This window comes from Zerene cesonia, chromosome 20 (genome assembly GCF_012273895.1).
Source record: "Zerene cesonia ecotype Mississippi chromosome 20, Zerene_cesonia_1.1, whole genome shotgun sequence".
Lineage (NCBI taxonomy): Eukaryota > Metazoa > Arthropoda > Insecta > Lepidoptera > Pieridae > Zerene > Zerene cesonia.
This window is the reverse complement of record NC_052121.1, coordinates 1,175,351-1,198,327: the sequence shown is the minus strand read 5'-3', so window position 1 is coordinate 1,198,327 and position 22,977 is coordinate 1,175,351. Positions and strand designations below refer to the sequence as shown.

At 39.9% G+C, this 22,977-nt stretch overlaps 3 protein-coding genes across 7 annotated transcripts in view; 1 reads left to right on the top strand and 2 right to left on the bottom strand.

Moving 5' to 3' along the window:
- LOC119835278 (protein outspread) overlaps positions 1 to 2,579 on the top strand; it is a 218,607-nt gene extending 216,028 nt beyond the window's left edge. For 4 of the 5 annotated variants that reach the window (XM_038360004.1, XM_038360005.1, XM_038360007.1 and 1 more), the window contains 2 exons: positions 428 to 529; positions 1,079 to 2,579. In XM_038360004.1, coding sequence (XP_038215932.1) covers positions 428 to 529; positions 1,079 to 1,084 — 108 coding nt within the window. In that variant the 3' untranslated portion in view covers positions 1,085 to 2,579. The remainder of the gene's footprint in view (positions 1 to 427; positions 530 to 1,078) is intronic. The other variant, XM_038360006.1, reaches the window with a different exon arrangement.
- Positions 2,580 to 2,895: 316 nt separating this feature from the next.
- LOC119834984 (sesquipedalian-1) lies at positions 2,896 to 6,154 on the bottom strand. Its single transcript, XM_038359563.1, has 4 exons — positions 5,741 to 6,154; positions 5,237 to 5,422; positions 3,801 to 3,947; positions 2,896 to 3,536 (listed from the first exon to the last, which is right to left on the bottom strand). The coding sequence occupies exons 1-4, from the start codon at positions 5,943 to 5,945 to the stop codon at positions 3,388 to 3,390; spliced, it is 687 nt and encodes a 228-aa protein (XP_038215491.1). The 5' UTR covers positions 5,946 to 6,154; the 3' UTR covers positions 2,896 to 3,387.
- Positions 6,155 to 8,217: 2,063 nt separating this feature from the next.
- The window catches only part of LOC119834821 (mediator of RNA polymerase II transcription subunit 13), a 53,975-nt gene continuing 39,215 nt past the window's right edge, over positions 8,218 to 22,977 (bottom strand). Inside the window, exons 9-30 of the mRNA XM_038359331.1 lie at positions 21,764 to 21,887; positions 21,320 to 21,427; positions 20,703 to 20,953; positions 20,059 to 20,224; positions 19,570 to 19,683; positions 19,080 to 19,277; positions 18,639 to 18,819; positions 17,887 to 18,197; positions 17,412 to 17,564; positions 17,012 to 17,235; positions 16,603 to 16,761; positions 16,100 to 16,354; positions 15,510 to 15,686; positions 15,138 to 15,277; positions 14,497 to 14,834; positions 13,962 to 14,159; positions 13,248 to 13,477; positions 12,863 to 13,008; positions 12,341 to 12,618; positions 11,774 to 12,031; positions 11,284 to 11,534; positions 8,218 to 11,171 (exon numbers count right to left, since the gene is read on the bottom strand). Coding sequence (XP_038215259.1) covers positions 11,039 to 11,171; positions 11,284 to 11,534; positions 11,774 to 12,031; positions 12,341 to 12,618; positions 12,863 to 13,008; positions 13,248 to 13,477; positions 13,962 to 14,159; positions 14,497 to 14,834; positions 15,138 to 15,277; positions 15,510 to 15,686; positions 16,100 to 16,354; positions 16,603 to 16,761; positions 17,012 to 17,235; positions 17,412 to 17,564; positions 17,887 to 18,197; positions 18,639 to 18,819; positions 19,080 to 19,277; positions 19,570 to 19,683; positions 20,059 to 20,224; positions 20,703 to 20,953; positions 21,320 to 21,427; positions 21,764 to 21,887 — 4,393 coding nt within the window. The 3' untranslated portion in view covers positions 8,218 to 11,038. The remainder of the gene's footprint in view (positions 11,172 to 11,283; positions 11,535 to 11,773; positions 12,032 to 12,340; positions 12,619 to 12,862; positions 13,009 to 13,247; positions 13,478 to 13,961; positions 14,160 to 14,496; positions 14,835 to 15,137; positions 15,278 to 15,509; positions 15,687 to 16,099; positions 16,355 to 16,602; positions 16,762 to 17,011; positions 17,236 to 17,411; positions 17,565 to 17,886; positions 18,198 to 18,638; positions 18,820 to 19,079; positions 19,278 to 19,569; positions 19,684 to 20,058; positions 20,225 to 20,702; positions 20,954 to 21,319; positions 21,428 to 21,763; positions 21,888 to 22,977) is intronic.

Sequence of the window (22,977 nt, the reverse complement as noted above, 5' to 3'; positions counted from 1 at the left end):
TTCTGCAGACATGGCCAGCCCAGTTCCATTTAAGCTCGGCAGCTTTTGTAGCCCAAAATTGATTATATTATTTTAATGAATTCCTACTTTTTATGATTTTAACTACAATACATTACTATAGTTACCTCCATTCTTTACGACAGTATTCCTTTCCCCATACTGCCTTTGCATTGCATGAATATTTCGCTTTAAACAATTTCAATAGCGGTATATATGAAGTCGGTTGTTAGTTCGCACCTTATTAATGAAGAAAAATCTAAACTAATTATTATTACTTTATACTAACCTCACAAATAGAGTACCGTCACATCCAGCACTAATATCTCAATTTCATTGCCTATTCATCAAGATGAATGATCTACAGGCAATGGAATTGTTTTAAATCCTTTATTATTGAATATAAAACGATTCGTGGCGTGACATATAGACTCGGTCGGCCCGCTCGAGTCCGCAGGAGGCGCGGGCGAGCCGCGGCAAGATGCAGTACGCCAAGACGGAGACCAGAAACCTGCAGCTCCCTCCCGTGCAGGTGAGATCACTTAACTACTTAAAATATATTGCTTGATCATCAATTGAATTTAAATTTCAATATATTGAACATCCGCCACATGACCCAAGATACTGGTTTGATTGGAGGTAACTATCTGTAGATACATTCCCGATATAATTGGTAACGTGATTTTGGGTAGAATTTCCTGAATCGTACTACTTTGCAACTGTTATATTAAATGGAAGTAGTTAAGCACATAGGTTTTATAGAGAATTATAAAGAAGTCCTACGCATTTTACTAGCTATTGCATGTTTCTTCACTTGCATTGTTAAAAAAATGAAATTGTCATACATCGGAATAACATTTCGGAGTGATTCACATTGCATCATATTGGATCTTAACTCATGTCTCATAATAAAAGAAAATAACTCATTACGAGTTATTTTACTGTCTCCAGACACAAAAATCATACCATAAAATCCATTGGGAAATGAAGGAAAGGAACTTTGTAGATAACATTGCATATCCGAGTCATATTCAGATATACGTACAATTGAAAAATACTATGTATCCTATTCTTGTTACAGAATTAAAATCGAAACAGCGGTGTTCTGACGACAGGCGAGTGTCCTCTCTCGTGGGGATGGTCGCCGAGAGAAAGAAGCGGTTCGAGATGTAGCCCCATGTTGTGTTTCATTCGAACCAAACTGCGGTATCACAACAATTATGTTAGACGCCTCTCCCACCACGCTAGCACCTGGCCACTTTGCTTAACGACACTTTATATCTAGTGAAGTAATCGACCCAATATACGACCCATATTGTTACAAATATATTCGTAGTTGTAGCTTCTTCGATAAAATATTATTTAATACATTATGATTAGCGTTCACAAAGCTGGTGTGGACTAAACCAAATAAGCTTCTAAAGTGGCCAGATCACTCCCACCCACCACAATGTATATATTGTTTGATTGTTTTTATAATTTAATATGACTGTATATTCACCTCTTGTTGGCTACGATCGTGGACGTAGCGTGTACGTGTCGTGTTCATGATAGTTTTAGCGTTCGGTTAGTGATGTTTTCTTGTAAAATTTTTGTAACATGTGTAAATACTACTACTGTCTCTATAATTCGTCCCTTAGTGCACAGTCCCGTATCTTTTAAGGAGTTTGTTACCAAATATTTTCTTATTTATGAGTTTTATGACACTTGTTTAGTTTTCGGCGGCTCGGTGACTCGCTCATATGCTTATGTATTAAAATTATTAACCGCGGGTCGCCGGGTTTCCTTTAGATTTAGCTCTGTTTATCTTTTTGTAGATTTATCAAATAGATTTACATATATTATGTATTCGGATGTGGGAGATATTATGTATTCGTTTTTTTGGAAAGTTAAGAATGTAGATTAGTGGCTGTTATAAAATATATGCGGCTCTTGATGGAAAATTTTTTAAGACGCAGTAGTCGCGCCGATTACTGGACATTTATTAAAAAGTTTGACCAACGGTACTAATTCGTATTGCTTAAGTTCCTTAAATTGACTTATTTCAAAGGAATATTAAGAGAATAAATTTATACTTTTTTAAGTATTCATATTAACGTATACACTTAATTTGTTACTTCATGTAGAACCTAAAATACCTATTAATAAAAATTTATATTATTATAACAGCCAAAAAGAGGCATATTATATAGTGAACTCCCGTGTTTCCCCGTCGCGTGTTACCATTCCCCTGGGCATTGTCTTCCACCACCTCGTTGTGTACAGAGTCACCGGTATGCCTTACGGACGGTTAAGCTGCGTTATCGATTGCTCAATTATTGTATCTAGTTGTGAAGCAGTAACCAAACGACTCGCTGCGCCCGCGCAGCTTAAACAGGCGCAAATGTGACGAAACATTTAATTATTTTTATAAGTATATCTTATATCTTATGTACAGAACGTACAGAACAAAAATTTTGCAGTCACTTTTGCGCCTAAGTTAAGAAAATATATATGTTATTATCTCCCCTTATGTCTTAGTTGACCTTGTAAAGTGTTGGTTTATATAACAAAGATTTTTAAATAAAACTACTTAATACAAATTCTGTGTTTTATTTCATACTTATTATGAGGGCAAGTGCATACATCAAAATAATCATAATTCACTTTTACACATTGTAATTGCTAATACAAACTAGCCTCTTGAACAAAAATGTCTAATACAATAAATACTGTTATTTGATCGTAATACTAAAATCTCATCTTCATTGTCATTTGTTGATAAGTTAGAATAATTAAGGAATATATAAGTTAAGAGATAGATACACAAAAATATGTAGATAACATAGTTTCAAATTTAAGACATTCAATTAATAAGACAGATTTTTCTTATTTATTTTTAGTAAAGGTTCCAACCTTTACTAAAAATAAATAAGAAAAAACAGAAAATTACATGTTTGTCTTTAAATTTGCTAACAAAACATACTTAATTGCTTTGCTTGCTCGTACAATTACAATGTCACGAGGTAACACAATAATATGAGAGGACAATTGACTATTTAAAAATAATTCTAAAAGTAAGTAAGCATGTTAAGTTTTCTACCAGGCTAAAGTAATGATTATAGATCCATAGAGATATACCACATAAAGGCCACTTCATTTCTATAAAATATAGTACTTGAATTTTAGGGGGTAAAGGAAATCATCACTTGTAATATACTGATTTCTATAAATTGCACTTCTATGATAATACATCACCACATCGGCCTGTAACATTTCTAATGTAAAACCAAATCTTTCTTTTCAAATAATTATGTGATGTAGAAAAATACATATATCTTTACCAAATAATCTTTATACACAACACAAATGAATATAATCTACGCATAACCCAATATATTTCTATAGTATTCAAAGCTGTATGAGCGGTGGGGGTTGCGGCGCGCTGCGGGCGGCGCGCCAGTGCGCGCGGTGCGCGAGCACGGCGCGCCCGAACGCCGTGTGGATGTCGCGGAACGACACGCGCTTGCGGACCGCTTCGGGCCGCGCGCTCTCTTTGTCTGACGCGATTTGTTGTCGTTAATAAAATTACAACTATACGATGCTCATAATGCAATTAGTATAGTATTTAAATGAACAAACAAAATGTAACAATGCAAGTTAACAATGTAAATATATGACCATGTGTATGTCACAGTAGAATGCACGTAAAATTTGTTATGAATAATATATGGGCAATTGTGATCATTGATTCCTTCTTTGAGTAGAAATAGAAATTATAAATTTATCTTTTGTGAATAGAAGGAATATAAGTTGATACTTACGATGCCTACTCCCGGGCACAGCCTTACTCTCTCCATCTGCCACTTTATTAAATGGATTGTGTCGCTGCCCACGCGGCGGCACTTTAGGCTCCTCCTCTTCTGGGGGAGTTATTGTAACTAGAGCTGCAGCTTCTGCTGCTTCTTCAGCTAAAAAGAAAATTAAGTGATTATTTCGACCATTGTTTGTGTTTGTTACCTATTACATTATAATAAAGATTCAACAAAAATGTTGACATTGAATTGTATAGGATTAATATTGAATGCAAATATTATTTTAATTATTTATTAACACTTTATTGTACAATGCACATATAACAGTTAACAAAAACCAATAACCAATATCTATTGTACAATTTGTCGGCCTTATCGCTTAGAAGCGATTTCTTCCAGGCAACCTTTGGATATAGGGAATATAAATTTTGAAAAGGTAGAAAGTGTAATACATACCAGAACGTGTACAAATATATAGATAAGAAATTAATACATAAAGGAACATGGATAGTATAAATATGCAGTAAAGAGAGATAAATAATAAAGGAGAGAAAAGCAATATAACATAGAACAGAGTCAAAACAACATTATGGAGATAGATAATAATTCTTAACAAGATATTTAAATGTATATAAAGATAAGGCTTGCTTAATCGTTGTTGGAAGTGAGTTCCACAATCATACGGCTTGTACGGTAAATGAAGAATCATAGAATTTAGATGTGTGAACAGGCATACAAAGCGTAAGATTGTCGGAGGAACGATGGTTGCGCTCATGAGAAGAGCCCATGAATACAAATCTCTCTTTCAAGTAGGAAGGAGTTCTAGGATCAAAGAGGATGGAGTATAATTAGGAAAGGATATGCATATTCCACGAAGGCGGCTGGGAAGCCATCTGAGCTGTGAGCGAAAATCGGAGAGATGGTCGAATTCACGAATAAATCTGATTATAAAATTTTGAAAACCTTCCAGCTTATTGAGTTGCTCCTCAGTAAGGTCTATATAACTTGCATCAGCGTAGTCAAGGATAGAGAGAAGCATACTAGCGCAAGCCTTTGCGCAAGCAAAATTTTCATGGGTGTTGGTAGAAAATACTAAATCGTCTCAACATTGAGCCAACGCCAAAGATTTTAAAGCTAACTTGTTGAATCTGTTCTGTCCACGATAATGTTTGGTCAAAACATATGCCGAGATTTTTAACCGTTGAACTATAAGCTATACTAACACCATCAACAGAAATTGCTGGTAGATGTTCAAAAGAAACCCTATTGATAAAGTAAGGACTGCCTATTAATATAACTTGATCTTTTTGTGGGTTAATTTTGAGTCCATATTGACAAGCCCATGTTACACAAAGATCCTCATTGATGCTCTCAACTGCTTGTCCAAGATTCTCAAGACTAGCATTATATATACATATGGAATAAAAATACACTAATTAACTAACCTTGTGCTTCATCCAACTGTCTTTGCAACTCGGCCACCATAAGTTTCATGTAATCATAGCTAGCGCAGGCCAGAGCTTTCATCCAAGCCTCCATAGATGCTTGCGAGTTGGTGCATAAGAAATATGTGCGACCAGCCTCACAGTGGAACACTATCTTAAAACTGTATGATTCTTCCTCTGTCAATTCTGTAATGTGGATTAGCAGTCTACTGCATTGGGCTCTATGAGATATTAAGATTACCTATATAAGCTAAGGGCTGGTGTTAAAAGTTAAATATAAATACATTAAAGATGTCAATAAGGCAGGACTGTATCACTATGCTACAGGACTTTATAGAATATATGATAACTAAACTGTATTTTAATATTTCCGTCACTATTTACGCATGTTTTAAGAAATACTGATAGCAGGAATAAAGTAAAATCAAGTTCAGTAAAGTCACACTTAATTTCGTCATATATAATCCAATTGTAAATAAGGAGATATTTAATTAAAAAACAGACCTATAGTGCATCCTTCCAAAATAATAACTCCTACGGGTTCTTTGTCACCTTTCTTGTCGAAATAGAACAACAAATTGCCTTTTAATGTAAACCATCGCCGCTGATAACTCTTGCCGACTTCTCCCCGAAGATCGAGCCAACCTTCTCGATCTACTGGAGTAGCTGATGATGCGAAAGCGCATAAATTTTTCTCGTTTATCTTCATTTCAGACTCGAAGTTATTTAGTTACAACGATTTGAATGAGAAGTGTGGTTTGATTTGCTCAAAGTTCATATAATAACATTTAGTTACTAAATGATACACAAATACTATCTAAAGTTTCGTTACTGCATAAACTATAAACAACTTCTTTCATTGATAATCCACCATTTTTTAACTTAGAATGTTTTTATTTTTACACAATATTCATGAGTATGATGACAAATGACAATGACTTTTAAGGTTTGACTTATGAGAATGATTAACGTTTTGAAACAATATTATTGAACCGTGTATTCCTCTCATGGACATAAATGATTGAATTGAACTTTATTATTTAATTCTTTTTTTAATTGTATGAGATTCGAAAGCTTCAATAGGTACGTTATTAAAGGCATCGATCTGAGATATTAATATTACTTTTCGATTATCATTCATTTAAACATTCTTCTTAGTTATGAAATAATTGTATTAATTTTGCGATTTGAACTGAAAGCATGAAATATATAAGCATGAAAGTTTGTGAGGATGGATAAAAATTTGGCTGTATTGTAATAAAAATAGGATTTGTCCTAAATATATTATTGATAAATTATATTATAGTCGTTATTTATTTATGTTAGTCTTTGTTCACTACATTGATAGTACACCCATATTTTGTCATAATTTTGGGAGTAGAACATTCTCTGTAACAACAACAACAATATCTCTGAAGGTCTCACGAATGGTGGCTTAATGTATATTTGCTATCGTAAGCCAATTGACATGCTGCAACCACCCGCGTCACGTTACAGCTGCCCTGCATCACTGCATGCTATAATGCATTTACACATTTGTGCTCTTTCGCATTATAGCAACATTCGTGAGACCTTCAGAGAAAATAAAGACCTGCTTTCGTCCTGAGATTCGTATATTATTTAACTCACCTGGACATCATGGACGTATTTGCGGTGGTACAGATAAAGTCTGTGATGCAGTTCTTCTCAAATCAACGAGAGGGATTTTTACGCACGTAGTTATGCTAATACAACAATTTCATGTAAAGTCGTTCGCTGCTTTTCCAAATAAGGCATGGACCTGTCTCACCTCACACCAAACCGCAGGGTGCACGTCTCCGAGGGGAAAATTGGAAAGATTCATAATAATGAAGTTTATTTTTGAATTTACTCCTTGTCTAGAATATACACCACCGTTACCACTATTGTCCTGCCCAGCTGCAATGTCCCCATCAGTCTGCTATATATAAATTTCATAAAAAAACCGTTTCGAATAAATTTTAGCAATTGGCTTAACTATTGCTAGATACGTCCCGCGGTTACACTCGCGTAAGTCTGTAACCCGTAGGAATATCGGGATATGCTTTGTGATATATGATATTGCCTATGTGCTATTCCATCTACGTGACAAATTTCAATCGGTTCAGTAGTTTTTGCGTGAAAGATTAAAAAACATACATACACCCATCCTCACAAACTTTCGCTTTTTTTGTCGTTCTGGGCAATTGAGCTGATGGTTCGCCTCATGTTCGCCTGATGGTAAGCGATCACCACCGACCATGAACATTCGCAAAGATAGTGAATCTGCGAATGCGCTGCCCGCTTCTAAAGGAAAAGGAAAGGATTAACGACAGGAAACGAGCCTATTTATAATATTAGTTATCCTACTAACGTAACGTATAAATTTGCTAGAGCGAAAACTCCATTTGCGGTTTCTAAAACGAGTCAGCAGTGCTGTGGGTTTTTTATGAGAAGACTACATAGAGTTGTCGTGACGTTTTTAAAGCAGCACTAATTCAAGGGAATGATTGAAAAGATGCTTTAAAAGGGATTTTATTTTCACAATTTTGTCCTTTTTTAGTGCCTTGATCCTATTAATCGTGAACCAATGTTATATGCGAATCAATATCTACTTATATAACGATCCACTAAACATCACAGTAAACAAGGAGAATTCTCATTGTGAGTTTAATTGAAATGAGTTTCTGTCTATTAACCTCTTTGATACAAAAAACACAAAATTCAAACTCAAACTCAAACATTTATTCATTCAACTATAGATCATATTTACAAGTGTTATGTTTTTTATAATAGTCGAATAAGAGAAGTGAAGGTCAGCCAAGGAGAAAAACACCTCCAATGTTCTTAAGATTTTTATTTCATAATAAGAACAATATTAACAATACCTTGTATAGCAGTTTCCAAGCAGTGGGATGTTAAATAAAAATATGCATTAAATATGTAATATTTTATTCATAATTATTATTACCTATTTTCAGTTATTTATAAAGTTATATTAATATCAAGTATTATACTAATTTTGTTTACGAATCCTAATGATTGCTCCGTTTAGAAAATTTGATTTCCACATCAATCATTGGATTTGATCTTACAACTAATATGGTGAGGTCTATTTACAGTATAATCCCAATTCCCTAAAAAAATTGACAATTCACAATAACAAAAAAGGTCAAAAACAGAAATCTTAAAAATAATTCATTCAACTACGAATCTCGCTTAACAACTGTACAAAATATTACGAGTGGTTTCTTTAAAATGTGCTCCATTACACAATGGCAAAGTGGGCGAATAATTAACGGAACTTCTCTACGTCACCTATTTACAAAATGTTCTTTTACAAAACAAAATATAAACTATATACAACATCATTAAATATTCTCAAATGCTGTAACACATTTAAAACATTTCATACATATTCAACTAGGCATAATTCAATTAAGTGGCGGTCGAGCCGACGTTACAATTAAATAAATTATGTATAACTGGCGTAGCGCCACATCATACTGTACAATTTGTCTAGTATCAGCACACGCAGCTGATATTTCTGATTATTTGAAAAGGGGAACATAAATAATTGGCAAAAAAATTTACTTATACATTTTTATGTTTTTGTCAAGAGCTGATTATGATTATAGATAAAACTATTCAAAACAATGATCTAAGTTCTTTAACATAATCGACATCACGCGGTCCACATACATATATAACAACTGCACACCATCTACAATATTGACTTTAACATTATAATATATTAAAATAGAAAATTTCATATAACTACCAAACTGCCCGAGATTCGACGAAGCAACATTTTCCTTCCATATTCAATTATATTTAAATATTTTTTTATATAAAACGACTTCTAAATATACAAATGCTAATTCAAATGTGACCCCTAACTTTGTTATTATCTATATATATGACTAACTATTGGTGTTACTAATTACTTCTGAAATTAAGAGGTACAAGTACATAAGATATCAGTGTTGCCGGCATTCTGTAAATGTTCATCCACTTATGTTCGCTACGCTTGGCAGTCGGCTATGTATAGTTATAGCAAAAATTTTCCTAGTAAAAATCTTTTATATAATGTTTTTGAAAAATTGCCATTTGCTCCCTGGTTGTAAAAATGGATGTGACCCAAAAACATTGGTCTATAGCTTGTAACTGTATCTAATAATACTACAATTTACTATGAACTGGAAAAAAAAATACTATTACATTGTTCAAAACAATAAATTACATACAAAAATAATTTTCATGTCAATTAAAAGAAATAAAAAAAAAACAAATAATTTTGACATCAATGTTGAAATTAATCAAAAACCCTGTGATGCGAATCTTTTTAAAATGTTATAAAAAATATCTAAAATTCCTAAAAACGAAATATCTAACGCTTTGGTAATTGATACCGGTTTGTAAAATAAACTTTTATAAATATGTATACACAGTACAATATAACAACACATTAACATTACGACATGTTCCACAGAGCTTGTGATAACTACACTTTCACTTAAGAGAAATCTGACAAGGAGGAAATATCATAATTAAGAATACTATTTTCTGAAGTTGAGTGGAAAACTCTAGACAATATTAAAAATTATTATTCAGTGAAAAGCTAGTAATTAGAATACTTTATATACACAACATAATATACATATAAATAAGATAATTCAATTTATAATACATTCCTAAAAAGCATTCAAAGATTATATTCCTATCTGGATTGAGTCAAAGTTGACATGTAAAATGAGGTATATATATATATATATCTCTATTATAAAAAGAAAGGAGAGAGAGTGAGACAACGGAAGAATGTGTTCAGAAAGACATTTATGGAAGAGTCATTGAAATACTCAAGTCAAAAAATCGATTGCCCTAACACTACTAACATGAGCTATGTTGCATCTACAATGAATGACATTTATGAGCCAAATTGGACCTCCGAGAGATTAGTTACTAGAACAACCTAGTATACCTTCATTTTTTTAACATATTTTACCAATTTTTTTCTCAATTTGTGCGCGATATCTCGCCATATTTGGTTTATCAAAAATTTATCTCGTGTATAAGAAATATAACATACATAATAATATTATATAGTCAACAAGAAATAAGGCTGTATATGGTTTTTACTTGAAGACAAATTAATTCAATTGGCACAATATATAAACAATGGAATAAAATAAGTGGATTTTAAACACATTTTAACTTGACTTGTCAATTAATGCACACATATAAAACAGGTTTTAGAAATTTGTACCAACTTTTAGTAATTAGTAAACTATATTAATGGATGCACATACAGACACATTGTATCATGTTTTTTCAAAAGGCAGTACACAAAGTGACTAAAAATCAGGCCTGGCTGTGGCCAAGATCCTGATAATGAATGTGTCATTACATCCACTAATGTTTTTCTTCACTAGACATGTGGCAGTACAAATAAACGATCAAAGTCTACTCCTTTTAATTTAAAATCAATTTTGCACTAAAAAGGCGCTGTATCAGCCCAGGCTCAGAACTCATAAGGAAATGTGCTGATCGGTGGTTTTCCCTCTACTCCCTTGATTACCATTATTGTACTTCTACATTCAATATATTATAGTCAAAATGACTTCCACAATGCCCTTTCTATGTCGATGTCACACTGAAGATTACCTTCTCTGCTCTCTACCGATTTCACACTTCACATTAAACACTCTGCAGACGACGTAAACACTTGAAAGATCTCCGATTGCTTGAAACACTTCACAAACACAAAGCATTTTAAATACATATCCAGGTACACTATCACATCGCTCAGCCGAGCGCGGCGGCCGTGTGGTATAGCTGCATGAGCACCTGCACGTGCAGCGGCAGGCACGACACGCGGTCGTGCGTCGTGCCGTCCAGCGCGAGCCAGGACAGCGCGTTGTAGCCCTCCAGGACATATCTGAAATGTTCATTTTTTTATTATTGTTACTACATTTTTTATATTCATATTGATTTTTGCGATCACTTTTCATTCATGAAGCACGACATGCAGGTGTGGGTATGTTGAGTACCTGAGCACATCGGTGGTGGTGGTGGAGTCGAGCGGGTGCGCGTTGTGGTCGCGGCGCTGCGTGATGGCCACGTAGTCGTCGTGCGGCGGCGCGCTGCACTGCAGGTGGAGCGCGTTCTTGAGGAAGGCGGGGCACGCGTCGCGCAGGTGCGCGCAGCCCGCCCACCACCAGCCCGGCATCGCGCCCAGCGGCGCCGTCGACACCAGGTAGCCTAGCGCCAGCGGCTGCTGCAGCACCGTGCCCACTTGCTCCTGCAAGCATTATTATTTATTTATTTTATTTGTACTTTGTAGATGTGATTTATTTGTAGGAATTTTAGATAAACTGTTTTTATTTTTTTATGTATGTTACTGGTTTTTTTATGTAAAAACTGTTCAATCAATCAAACTATACAGGACATTACTTATAATCAATATATTTCACAATAAACAGTTCATCAAACATCAACATATTCAGGTAGCGTAAAGAAGGCGAGGAGGGCGGCGCGTACCGGCTGGTGGTCGTCCTCGCGCGGGTAGTGGCCGGGCGCGGCGGCGGGGTGCAGGCGCTGCGGCGACCCGTCGCGGCTGGTCTCGTCGTCGCGGCGCGGCGAGGCGCGCGGGCTGCCCTGCCAGCACGTGAACATGTCGCCGATCAGCAGGTCCGTCATCTGCACCTCGCCCATCTCCTCGTCGACCATCTCCAGCCCGAGCAGCAGCTCGTTCTCCTCGCCGTTCGCCGTCGGCTGCTCGTACGGCATTTGGTTTGACTGCAAATCGAATGTACATTATTGCATCGGGCATGTTTCAAATATGAAAATTGTTTAATTTATTTAAAACTGATTTGACCACAGTCCCAAGTTGAGTATTTTGGATGGTAAAAAGATTACATTTGTAATTTGTTTTTAAGTAGAAACATCTAGTATATTGTATGCACAAGTTAAAACTTAAACAACAAAGAGTGTAGAAAAAGTGTGAGAAATACATTTTTTTCATTATGAACTTTACTCTTATAGAGTGTATTGTTTGTATAGGCCTATCTTATCCTTGTCCTTGTCATGTAACGTCGTATGAAGTACCTGCGTAGTGGCCGAAGTCGGAAAGACGAGTATGTGCGTGGCGGTGACGTCGCGCGGCGTGTGCAGGTGCGACTGTATGGAGGCCTTGGAGAAGCGCTCGTCGGGCGTGAAGCGGTCGGCCATGAGGCGCAGGCACGAGTCCGGCTCGGTGGACACGAGGCACGCCGACAGGATGCACGGCGCGCCGCTCGGGTACAGCAGCGAGCAGCTGCCGCACATCTCGCGCAGCGTGTTCGACGCGCGGTTCAGGTTCGGCCGCGACAGCAGCCAGCTCCAGCCTGCCAACGCACAATGGTACCACATTTAGTACAATCTTTTCCGTATTTTATAATATTGTTTAATCTGAATCCGCAAAACAATCATTTTCCAGCTATTGATTAAATAAATACAACTAAAATGGTTATGTTTATATTTTTATTTCTTCTACTATACACGTTTTAAAAAGTACTCTGTAATTAGTATATATAATTTTCAATGAAGTATTTGTCAATACCAAGTTATTCTTTGCAATAGAAACAATACCTTTGAGCTCCCCGTGACCGATGCGGCCGACTCGGCCGACGACGAGGCGCCAGGGCTGCGCCGACTGCGACATGACGCCCAGCGTGAAGTCCATCAGCTTCGTCAGCCCCAGCCGCCGCGCCGGTCCGCCACGTTTCCGTCGCGATCTGTGAGTTATATCAGAGTAAATAAAATACAAAAATTCTAGATGGAGTAGATTGATCAAAATAATGCAAGTTGTTAATTTCATTTGTCTATGTTAACACTGATTGATTACATTCAATAAGTTCTTAAAAATTTCAATTTATTTTCCATTAAACATCCAATTCGCTCCATTTCATTTGCAATAAACTATTTTTATTTATTTATTGTTTTAATGCGCGTGTGCTCGTGCGCACGTACTCACCTGGCGGGCACGTGTATGTTGATGGCGGCGGTGTCGAGCAGCTCGCCGCGCGCGTCGGTGGCGGCGGCGAGCAGGTGGCGCTGGTCGTGCGACAGGCAGTAGGCCACGTACAGCACGGCGCCGTGCTCGCCGCCCGCCTGCCCCCACGTCTCCGCCACCTCCTTGGGCGCGCGCGGCGGCGCCAGCACCCACGCCGGCGAGAACAGCCGGTACGCGGCGCGGTTCTTCTCCTGATGACGTACGATATATATAACATAAATCAATACTTTCTATTTGCCACCGTGGATAAAATAAGACGGCTTATAAAACTCAAACAAAACAAACTAAACAAAAACAACAACAGTGGTAATGTATTATTGCACTGGGTTTTAGATGAGCAACTGTATAATCGTAACATTCATTACGTCAAAGTATTGCACTTTTGTTCAGTAAATGCATATATTATACACCTATATTATATATGACGATACAAATTACCAAATCAAAGGAATTATTGGTCCGTTTGGTAAGTATGTATACTTCCATATTATGAATACGTATTTTCAGTTCGTAATGCATGTTATATCATAATTAGATAATTCAGAATAGGGTAGCAATAAAAAAAAGTGTAAAATAACATTTACTACTCATATTAGCATTTCATTGTTTTAGACAACTGCCAAAACTAACTATTCTATTGAAATTATCGCAAAATAGAATGGAGGCAGCACTCACGTCCTTGGATGAGAGGAAGAGGTTCGCGTTGGCGGCGGTGCCGAAGCCGGTGAGCGACTTGCCGTTGGGCGCGTGCGCGAGCAGGCGGCGCGTGCCCGCGAACACGCTGAAGGCGAGCGCGCGCAGCTCGGCGCCCAGCCCCGCGCCGCCGCCGCCCGCGCCGCACCACGTCTCGCACACGCCCTCCAGCGAGATCAGCTGCACGCAAACACACACGCAAACGTTAACTCGTTAAACAATCAAGCAAAAACAATAACTTAAATTCTTGAAAAACGTATGGATTCATTTAAAACTATTGCTTTTACACTGTTGCAATACTGGATTTTAAAATGCAGGGAAAATTGGTACTACTACGCTATTTTATATGTAGTAGAGAAACAAATAGAAAGAATATTTGTTTATTGCTATATAATTGTAGTCTTTATTAATATCCCTTGAGGACATAATAATTTAATTATCTGGACGACCATTTAAGTTATAATGTTTCCAACACTGTTGCAAATTGCGTATTCTAAAATAAATCCTCATCCTTCACCTTAATAAGCGGGTTGTGGTGGTGCAGGTGGTTGTAGGCCTGCGCGACGAGGCGCAGTAGCGCGTGCAGCGCGCGCGGGCGGTGCGCGTGCGCGGCGGGCGGCTCCACGACGTAGAGCACGAGCGCGGGCGGGCCGCCCTCGTCCTCCTCCCACGCGGCGCCCAGCGCGCCCGCGCCGCTCGCGCCGCCCGCGCCCGCCTCCTCGTGCTCGCCCGCACTGCCCGCGCCCGCGCCGCCTGCACCGCTCGCGCCGCCCGCGCCGCCTGCGCCCGCGCCGCTCGGCGTGTCCGGCCGGTCCGGCGCGGCGGGCGGTCGCATCGCTCCCGTGTTGTTGTTGGCTATAATATTATTTAATTACATAATTACTTCATACAATAAATACCAAACAGAAAATTGTAAAGGTAATTGTAAATGTAATATTTTTCCGACTGTTATAGACAAACATATCTTCCAAAGTTGTGTTAAGTCAGGTGGCAAACGACTTTAATGAGGTTTCCATATATTGACTATTATACAAAAGAAAACATGCTCTTGTAGAGGACACAGTTTATAGAAAATGTCAGTATATATTATTTTTTTCTGTCCTAGCATTCCATGTACCCTTGAGCAGATAACCTGAAACAGTATGGAGAAGTACTCACATTCGAATAGGGTCTTGTCCACGCTGAGCGCGGCCAGCTGCGGCACGAGGTTGGCGCGCATGGTGTCGGCGTACGCGCGCACGTACTCGCCCAGCCGGCCCGGCGGAAGCTCGCCCGTCCACTCCTCGCAGTTCGTATCGCTGTCAACGTTACATACTCATTATTTAGTGAAATAAAGAAAGTATTATCTGGTTAAAATTTTGCATTAGCATCTTTATTCTAGTTTATATTATAGTATGACATCGTCACTTTTTTTTTTTGTTTAAATTTATTTTCTCTTAAAGTAGGTTATTTAGAAAAATAAAGAAAAAGTGTTTTTTTGTGGTCTATAAAAACTTGAAATGTTGTCAATATACAATTCCCAAGACTGACCGGTCGACGTCGGCGGGCGCGGTCCGGACGATGCCGTCGCGCGCGATCCTCGAGATGGGCTGGTGTCGGCCGAGCCGGCACGCCTCGTACGCGGCGGACAGCTCGCGGAAGAACGCGCGCAGCGGCTCCGACAGCGCCTCGCCGTCCGCCGCCAGCACCACGTACGCCACGTCGCGGCTGTTTGTCGTCACGTTTATACGTTCATTTAACGTCAACTTATGATACACAAACTTCACCTCGTTGTTTGTGTAAGAATCATTTTTCATTTTTAATAATAACTAAGTTAATACGAAATAAGTGGTTATACAATAATAGACGAAGTTCTAATGTAATGTAAAAGTTTATATACAGTATAAACTTTGAATTGGATCTTCTGTATTATTCAAAAATGTAAGGAAAAAAACTAGGCATATATAAATAATATTATGAGAGAAAATTACTCTTAGACAATATATTTATGTTTAAGCGATTAGCCTGTTATACTATTCTGACGTATTTTTTTATTTGTATTTGTATCGCTTATTTCTGTATGAATTGTGATAATGATTTCGTCCCTCAACGTAGTCAGTGAACGCGTCGGTATCACGTACCTATAGGAGTAGGGCTCGAGCGCGAGCCGCTCCCAGTGGCGCAGCGCGTAGGGCGAGAGCGAGAGCCAGTCGCGGTCGTAGCCGACCAGCAGCGGCGGCACGGGCTGCGGCTCGCAGCGGTCCTCGTTGCCGCGGCCGGCCAGCAGGTGGAACTGCCGCCACGTGAGCGGGCCCGTCACGCCGTCCCACATGCGCGCGCCCGCGCACCGCTTCTGGATCGCGTCCTGCAGCAGCGGCCGCAGCCGCCGCATCAGTCTACGGAAAGATGCCACGTTACAATCATGTGAAATTATACAACAAGAGGGAAACTAAATACAATTTAAATAAATAGTGGAACCTGGTATGTTAAATTAGATATTTAACAAAAAACCAATGTCAGGTTTGTATTATTTTGTATTACTGGGATAAAAGAAAAATATATTTTAAGATTTCCTTTGGATATTGTATTTATTCAGTACAATTTTACATATAAAAATATTTTATAAACCCTTTGTGATAATTACCTGACAACGTCCCTAGAGGAGCGCGGCGCCCGCGCACCGATGAATGGCCAGCGGTGCACGGCGCCGGAGGTGATGCCGTTGGTGGCCTTGGGCTGCGCGAGCGCACCGCCCGCCGCAGCGCGCAGCGCGCATATTGCTGCCGCGCCGCCGTCAGAGTATCTATAAAAATGAGTTGAATAGTTTTATATTTATAGGTCAATACAAATAATATAATTTCTTATCACAGCATTAAAATCAATGTAAGTAATGAGATTGATTTTTATTAAAAATTATATGTACATTATCAATCACATCACATTTGTAAATCTTAATAGCTAGACTATTAAATGATATAATACTATGGTATAACTATATGTTAAAGCTAGTAAAATTTTGGTGTAATTTTGATATAAAAAGCCGTATCACTAACTCGAGCAGGTTGAGCCGGTGGTCGTCGTGCGGCGGCGCGTGCTTGCCGGCGGCGCGGCGGGCGGCGCGCGCGAGCGCCGACGCGCTGCCGCCGGCGGGCGCCGCGCACTGCGCCACCAGCACGCCGGCCACGTCGCCCAGCCCGCCGCCCGCGCCCCCCGCACCCCCCGCGCCGCCGCCCCGCACCCGCGGCTCTTCCGCCACGCCGGTTATCTCCATCTCGTCCTGAACGCAATAGTTTCATATTTGTAAACATACCAATTAGTACTACAATTTTAAGGCACCCCCGACAAGATGAAACAATATTTTTAATGAAGAACCACAATAAACCACTGTATATATAAAAAATATTAATGCACTCAACATGTAATAACGAAAGCCAAAAGTAAATAATTCCCCACCTCGTAGAAGAGTCCGGCGCGATGCGCCAGGCGGCGGTTGACGACGGCGCTAAAGCCGCAGGAGCAGTGCGCCGGCTCGTCCTCCGCGCCGCCGCCCCACTCCACGCCCGGCAGGTACGTGGACGCGTCCGCGCCGCGGATGTTGCCCACACTCTGTTGCGTACAAATTTTATTAATTTATACAATAATTGATAAAACTGTATTGGTAAAAACAAGCAAATTTAATTGAAATAGAGATTTTTGCAATAAATATAATAATAATAGCATGAAGTTTACATATTTTTTTTAGTTTCCAATGTACATTAAATGGATGTAGATGGCCTCGTTGCCGTGTCAAGGTCGTATGAAAAAAAGATTTATTACAAGAATTTATATCATTAGTTATCAGCAAATGATTTTAGTAGCAGTCAGTCTTTAGTTCAGAAATATCCACTAGCAGTACTGAAGATCACTATATACATAAATTACGACTCACCCTTCCCCCCGCGTTGCAGACGCACAGCGTGCAACTGTCGAAGTTGTGATCTCTGAACACGTTGAGCACGGTGTCGGCCAGCAGTACGTTGAGCAGCAGCGGGCAGGCGGGCGCGGGGGCGCGCGGCGAGGCGGGGGAGGGGGGCGCGGCTCGGCGCGGCGAGCCGGCGGCCGGCCCCGCCGCGCCCGCGCCGCCCGCGCCCCGCGCCGCCGCGCCGCCCGCACCGCCCGCGGGGGTGCGCGGGGCGCCGGTCGACATGCTGCGCTTCACACCGCCCGTGCTCGTTGTCGTCGTGTTGCTTGCGTTGGCACCTGTAAACGTACGTTCATCATTACAAATTGAACATCGTTTACGGAAATGTTTAGGTGATAATATGACCAAACATTTAATGAAATATTAATCACAAGAGTACAAAGTATTGCAGCTGCGACTAGTGCGTCCATTGAAAAAAAAAGAAAAACAGTGCGCATACTTCTTGCTCATAAAAATAAATAGGATAGTGATATACTATTAATATTGTGCGCCTTCTTGGAATAGAAAACGAATAAATAAAATCCTTTTTATGTGAAATAATCATATTTAAATTTTTATAAATTTTTAAAAACAATACATTCATAAAATATTATATATGGACTAATTTAATTATTTATAAAACACTTTTCAGCTATTAACCAGGCGGGTGATGGTTTTTTTTTATAGCGGGATCCTATACGAGCAGCCCTTGTAGTAAAACACATAATGCATGTGATCACCTGCGTCATCGGCGCAGGCGTGCTCGTGGTCGCGGTCGTGCTGCCAGCGCGGGCGGTACACGGCGTGCGGCGGCAGCGCCACGGGCGGCAGCAGCTGGCTCGGCAGCGCGCTCAGCGGCGCGTACTTCGACGAGCCCACGTACTTGTACACCGTCGCCGGCTTGAACACGTACGACCAGTCCTGCGTGCAAATACATACAATCATTAGCATTCAAACTAAAATCGATTGATTGCTTTGTTAGCAGCACAATTGTTATTATTTTTTGTCAAATTTAAATACATTTTAAACGCATTTAGCACATACCAATTTAAACAACACAATTAACGTTAATTTTAAATTATATATTTCAGTTAAAAAATTACAAATAGTATGCGCATTTAAATTAATTACAATTTTACCCTAACATCATGATCCTTCGTTGAAAGTCGCGTCACACATACCTCAATGGGGTCCCTGGGCGGGCTGCCGTGGCGGGTGAGCGCGCTGGTGGGCGGCTCGTCGGGCGGGCAGAAGCCGGGCGAGGGCTGCGCGTGCGCCTCCATGCTGGGCGGCGTCGGGAACATCTTGCTCAACTCCTCGGCGCGTACGCATCGCACTTCCGACGACTTGTTCGAGTCGGGCGGCGTCTGCACTTGCAACTGACAATAGTACACAATTTAACTCCTGGAATGTCCGATTTTCATCACTAAATATACATTAATAAAAGCTACAAGCAATGTTTCTAAATCATCACAAAATAAAATCTGATTCTAGAAATGACAGCGACAAAAAGGCCATAATTTTTCACAGAACAGATTTCTTCACACTTAGTATAAATTAGTACAAAAATATTAAATAACAGCGTTAGACTAAAAGACGAAAATACAGCGACATGCAGACTATAGCCAGTATAAAGACATAGTAAACAAAGGGTACACTCACAAGTCTTACCGTCTCATCGCCGCTGGCCGCATCGTCCGAGTTATCGAATATCTGCTCTAGGTCTTTGAACGTCGGGCACAAACCGTCCGATCTAAATAGGTTTTTGTAGTCTTTTATGTCCTCCTGCAAAATGTATTTTATATACAAATTAATATATATTACATTCATTATATATTATTCAACACTCGAGTTGTAAGTTTGTCATGTTGGATTGTGAAGAATTTCTTCTAACAAGACCAATGACATCTATATTTACATTCATCACTTTTCCATTGATTTATGGACACCATTATCTCGTAAAAAAAATATATTTCCAGTGTTCTTTTTATTCAAGTATACCATAACGATCATTTAGTAATAAATTAATCTCATGAACTTGTCGGGTTCATAACAAAATTATTTATATTTAATCACGTTTAATTATTACATTATCTGAAATGACACCAGTGCGCGTTGGGCATATGAACCAAACCACTGCCGCCCCCAGCGTACACTCACCGGCTCCAGCTTCTCGTGCTTGACGTCGACGCGGTCGGCGAGCGCGCAATCGGGCGGGCGCGTGTACTCCTGCCCCGCGTACAGGTCGCCGCCGCTCGCGCCCAGCGCCAGCTCCTCGCGGAACGTGTTCTCCTCGCTCTTGAAGCGCTTCACGGGGTGCTCGAGCCTGCGCACGACACTCCGGATAAGTGGGACGATATCGATTTCAAACAATATCTCTAGACCGATCCTAGAGTATTTCTAAATAAACTTTAATTTTTTGGATCGAATAAATATAAAAAAATATATATATTTATATAAAACTGTTACCGAGCATTGAACACACACATTGTAAGCTTGAACAATGTGGATGCGCACCTCTGTATTAATATTGCGAGTAATATAGATACACACCAATATTCCTTATTTATTGATGTGACCGTGGTTCTCGCAACTTATTATATAACATATTCATATTGATTTATTAATGTTTTAATGCTCACTGAATATATCATGTGTATATAAAAAAATAAAACTGACAAACAATCATTGCTGTTTCTCATCGTCCTGGCACAATAAAATTGTCACCATATTGTGACATTATTATAATCATAATGCGAGTGTGTACGTGTAGAGTGTAGCGTGTAGCATGTGAGCGCACTGACCATGCGTGCACGGTGCTGTAGTCGTACAGCATGTGCAGCTCGTGCTCGTCCTCGAGCGGGTCGAGCCGCTTCTCGGCGGCGGGCAGCAGCGGGCGGCGCGGCAGCGGCGCGGGCGGGCCGGGCGCCGCGCCGCCGCCCGCGCCGCCCAGCCCGCCCAGCAGCCCGCCGGCCGGCGACGCGCACGCGCCCGCCGCGCCCAGCGCGCCCAGCGCGCCCGCCCCGCACGCGCCCCCGTGCGGCGGCGACTCGCCCTGCAACAACGTACACATACGATAAATATAAACATTTGGTACTGATTGCAACGTGATTTATATACATGTATCTAAAACGACAATATTAATCTTAAAACCACAGTAATTAACCATTAACTATGATGCATGCAGATATTATCAACCGGCTACTAAAACTGATTTAACAAACCGATACTTATATCCGATAACGTATAAATTAAAAGAAAAGAAGAAAAACAATTGCCTAAATAAATTTATTTATTATGGATATTATAACAATAACTTTGAAATTTTAAACATAAAATGCGATATTAATAATATTATTTTTAACAGTAATTAGGTAAAAAGAAAAAACGATGCTCTGTCACATATTTTACGATAGCGTACCTGCGCATACAACTTGTGGTGGTGGTGCGAGGGCGGCGCGGGCGTGGGCGGCGCCAGCGGGTCGGGCGTCGGCGCCGGCGTGTGCAGCGTCGTCGGCACGTTGGGGCCCTGCACACAGACAAACATATTCAAACTGGTTTCATAGATAACAACTTAAAAATATGCTAAATTTTTTTATTTAAAAATATTTCTATTCTAAATTGTCCTGAATGAAATACAAATCTTAAAAACGGCATTTTACGACCTTGATCTCTCCAACACTAGCCTGTGCTAATTCGGAAAATAATAGATTATTTCATATACCATACTGTTTTACGTGAAAGAGTAACAAACATCCATCCATTCATCTTCACAAATTTTCACGTTAATATTATTAGTGGCGCCGTCCGCGATCCGCCCCGGTTTTTATTATTTTATTTCAAATAATTGACATATACAGCTCACCTGGTGGGAAGGTATGGCGGTGTGGTGAGGCGAGGGGGCGGAGCCCGGCGCGGCGGGGGAGGCGCCCCCGCAGCTCGCCGGCGAACACGTGCCGCGCCCGTTCGCGCCGCCGCACCCGCTCGCTCTGGGATCAGACATATCGACACTTAGTATCATTCTATTTGCTTATTTTGTTCCATAAAATTGTACATACAGGATACGGAAAAAATTGCAAAATGAACTATTGAAATAAAAATGTATACTTAGTTTTTAAAAAATACGTCATTTAATTCTTAGCAGGTGACGTATACAACATTGCAAAATCTAACGTTTTTCTTTCGAAACAAATTTATAATACAAAACAATATGATTATAACTGCCAATTGACGTGAAATGATATCCAAGCGAGTTAAATGTACCGAGATGAGGTAGATGTTATTATGTTCATCCATGACACCCTTCCATGATTCCATCCATTTCTTGTTCAACCAAACCTTATACAGTACGTTTAAAATAACAAAGTATCGTTAAATGCGGTTAAAGGTTAAATAAAATGGAAGATTTGATTGAAAAGAAAACAGATAAGAAGTAACAGTTCAAAACGTATGATACATTTTAAACAAAATAAGTCAATCATGTCACAAATGAATGGTCATAACAACCTTTGTGACATTAAAATATGAATGATGACTTTTTTACACAACGATGGCTGAAATTAGACAATCACAATTATGAAATTCGTCATAGGAAGACACAAAACATGCAATTTTACATTATAATATTAATTCGCTCATGCAGTATAATATTAAATGCGATATTATATGTAAATAGATGATGTATATTAAGGCAAACGACATGCACGGTATGGCATTGCATTATTTGTGTACCTTCAATACTTACGGCCGACCTCGGGGTCTCGCGGTCGACTTGCTCACATCTAACCTCGTAACATGAAACCCACATACACAAATGTGACATTCCGGATGGGGAACAATGTTCGATAAACTGATACGTGAAGACCATTACATACGTTCGAGTGGAGACATACCGCTGCCCCGATGCGGCGACTGGCTCGAATGAGTCTCGCGGCACGATCGATATTTTACCGAGTGGTACAATGTTAAATTTCGAATGAAACGTGTGCTCTAACATCGGCCGGTCACCCGACGGTCCCTCACACCGTGCACGTCGCGGGGGCGCGAGGGGCGCGGGAGGCGCGAGGGCGCCGCGGGCGG

What these genes read in the sequence shown, in the direction of transcription:
- LOC119834984 (XM_038359563.1), bottom strand. Translation starts at nt 5,945, where the DNA reads ATGAAGATAAACGAGAAAAATTTATGCGCTTTCGCATCATCAGCTACT. An exon ending in ACAGTTGGATGAAGCACAAG is followed by an intron (nt 3,948 to 5,236) that starts GTTAGTTAATTA and finishes TTTTCTTTTTAG; the next exon opens with CTGAAGAAGCAGCAGAAGCT. An exon ending in TGTGCCCGGGAGTAGGCATC is followed by an intron (nt 3,537 to 3,800) that starts GTAAGTATCAAC and finishes AAATCGCGTCAG; the next exon opens with ACAAAGAGAGCGCGCGGCCC.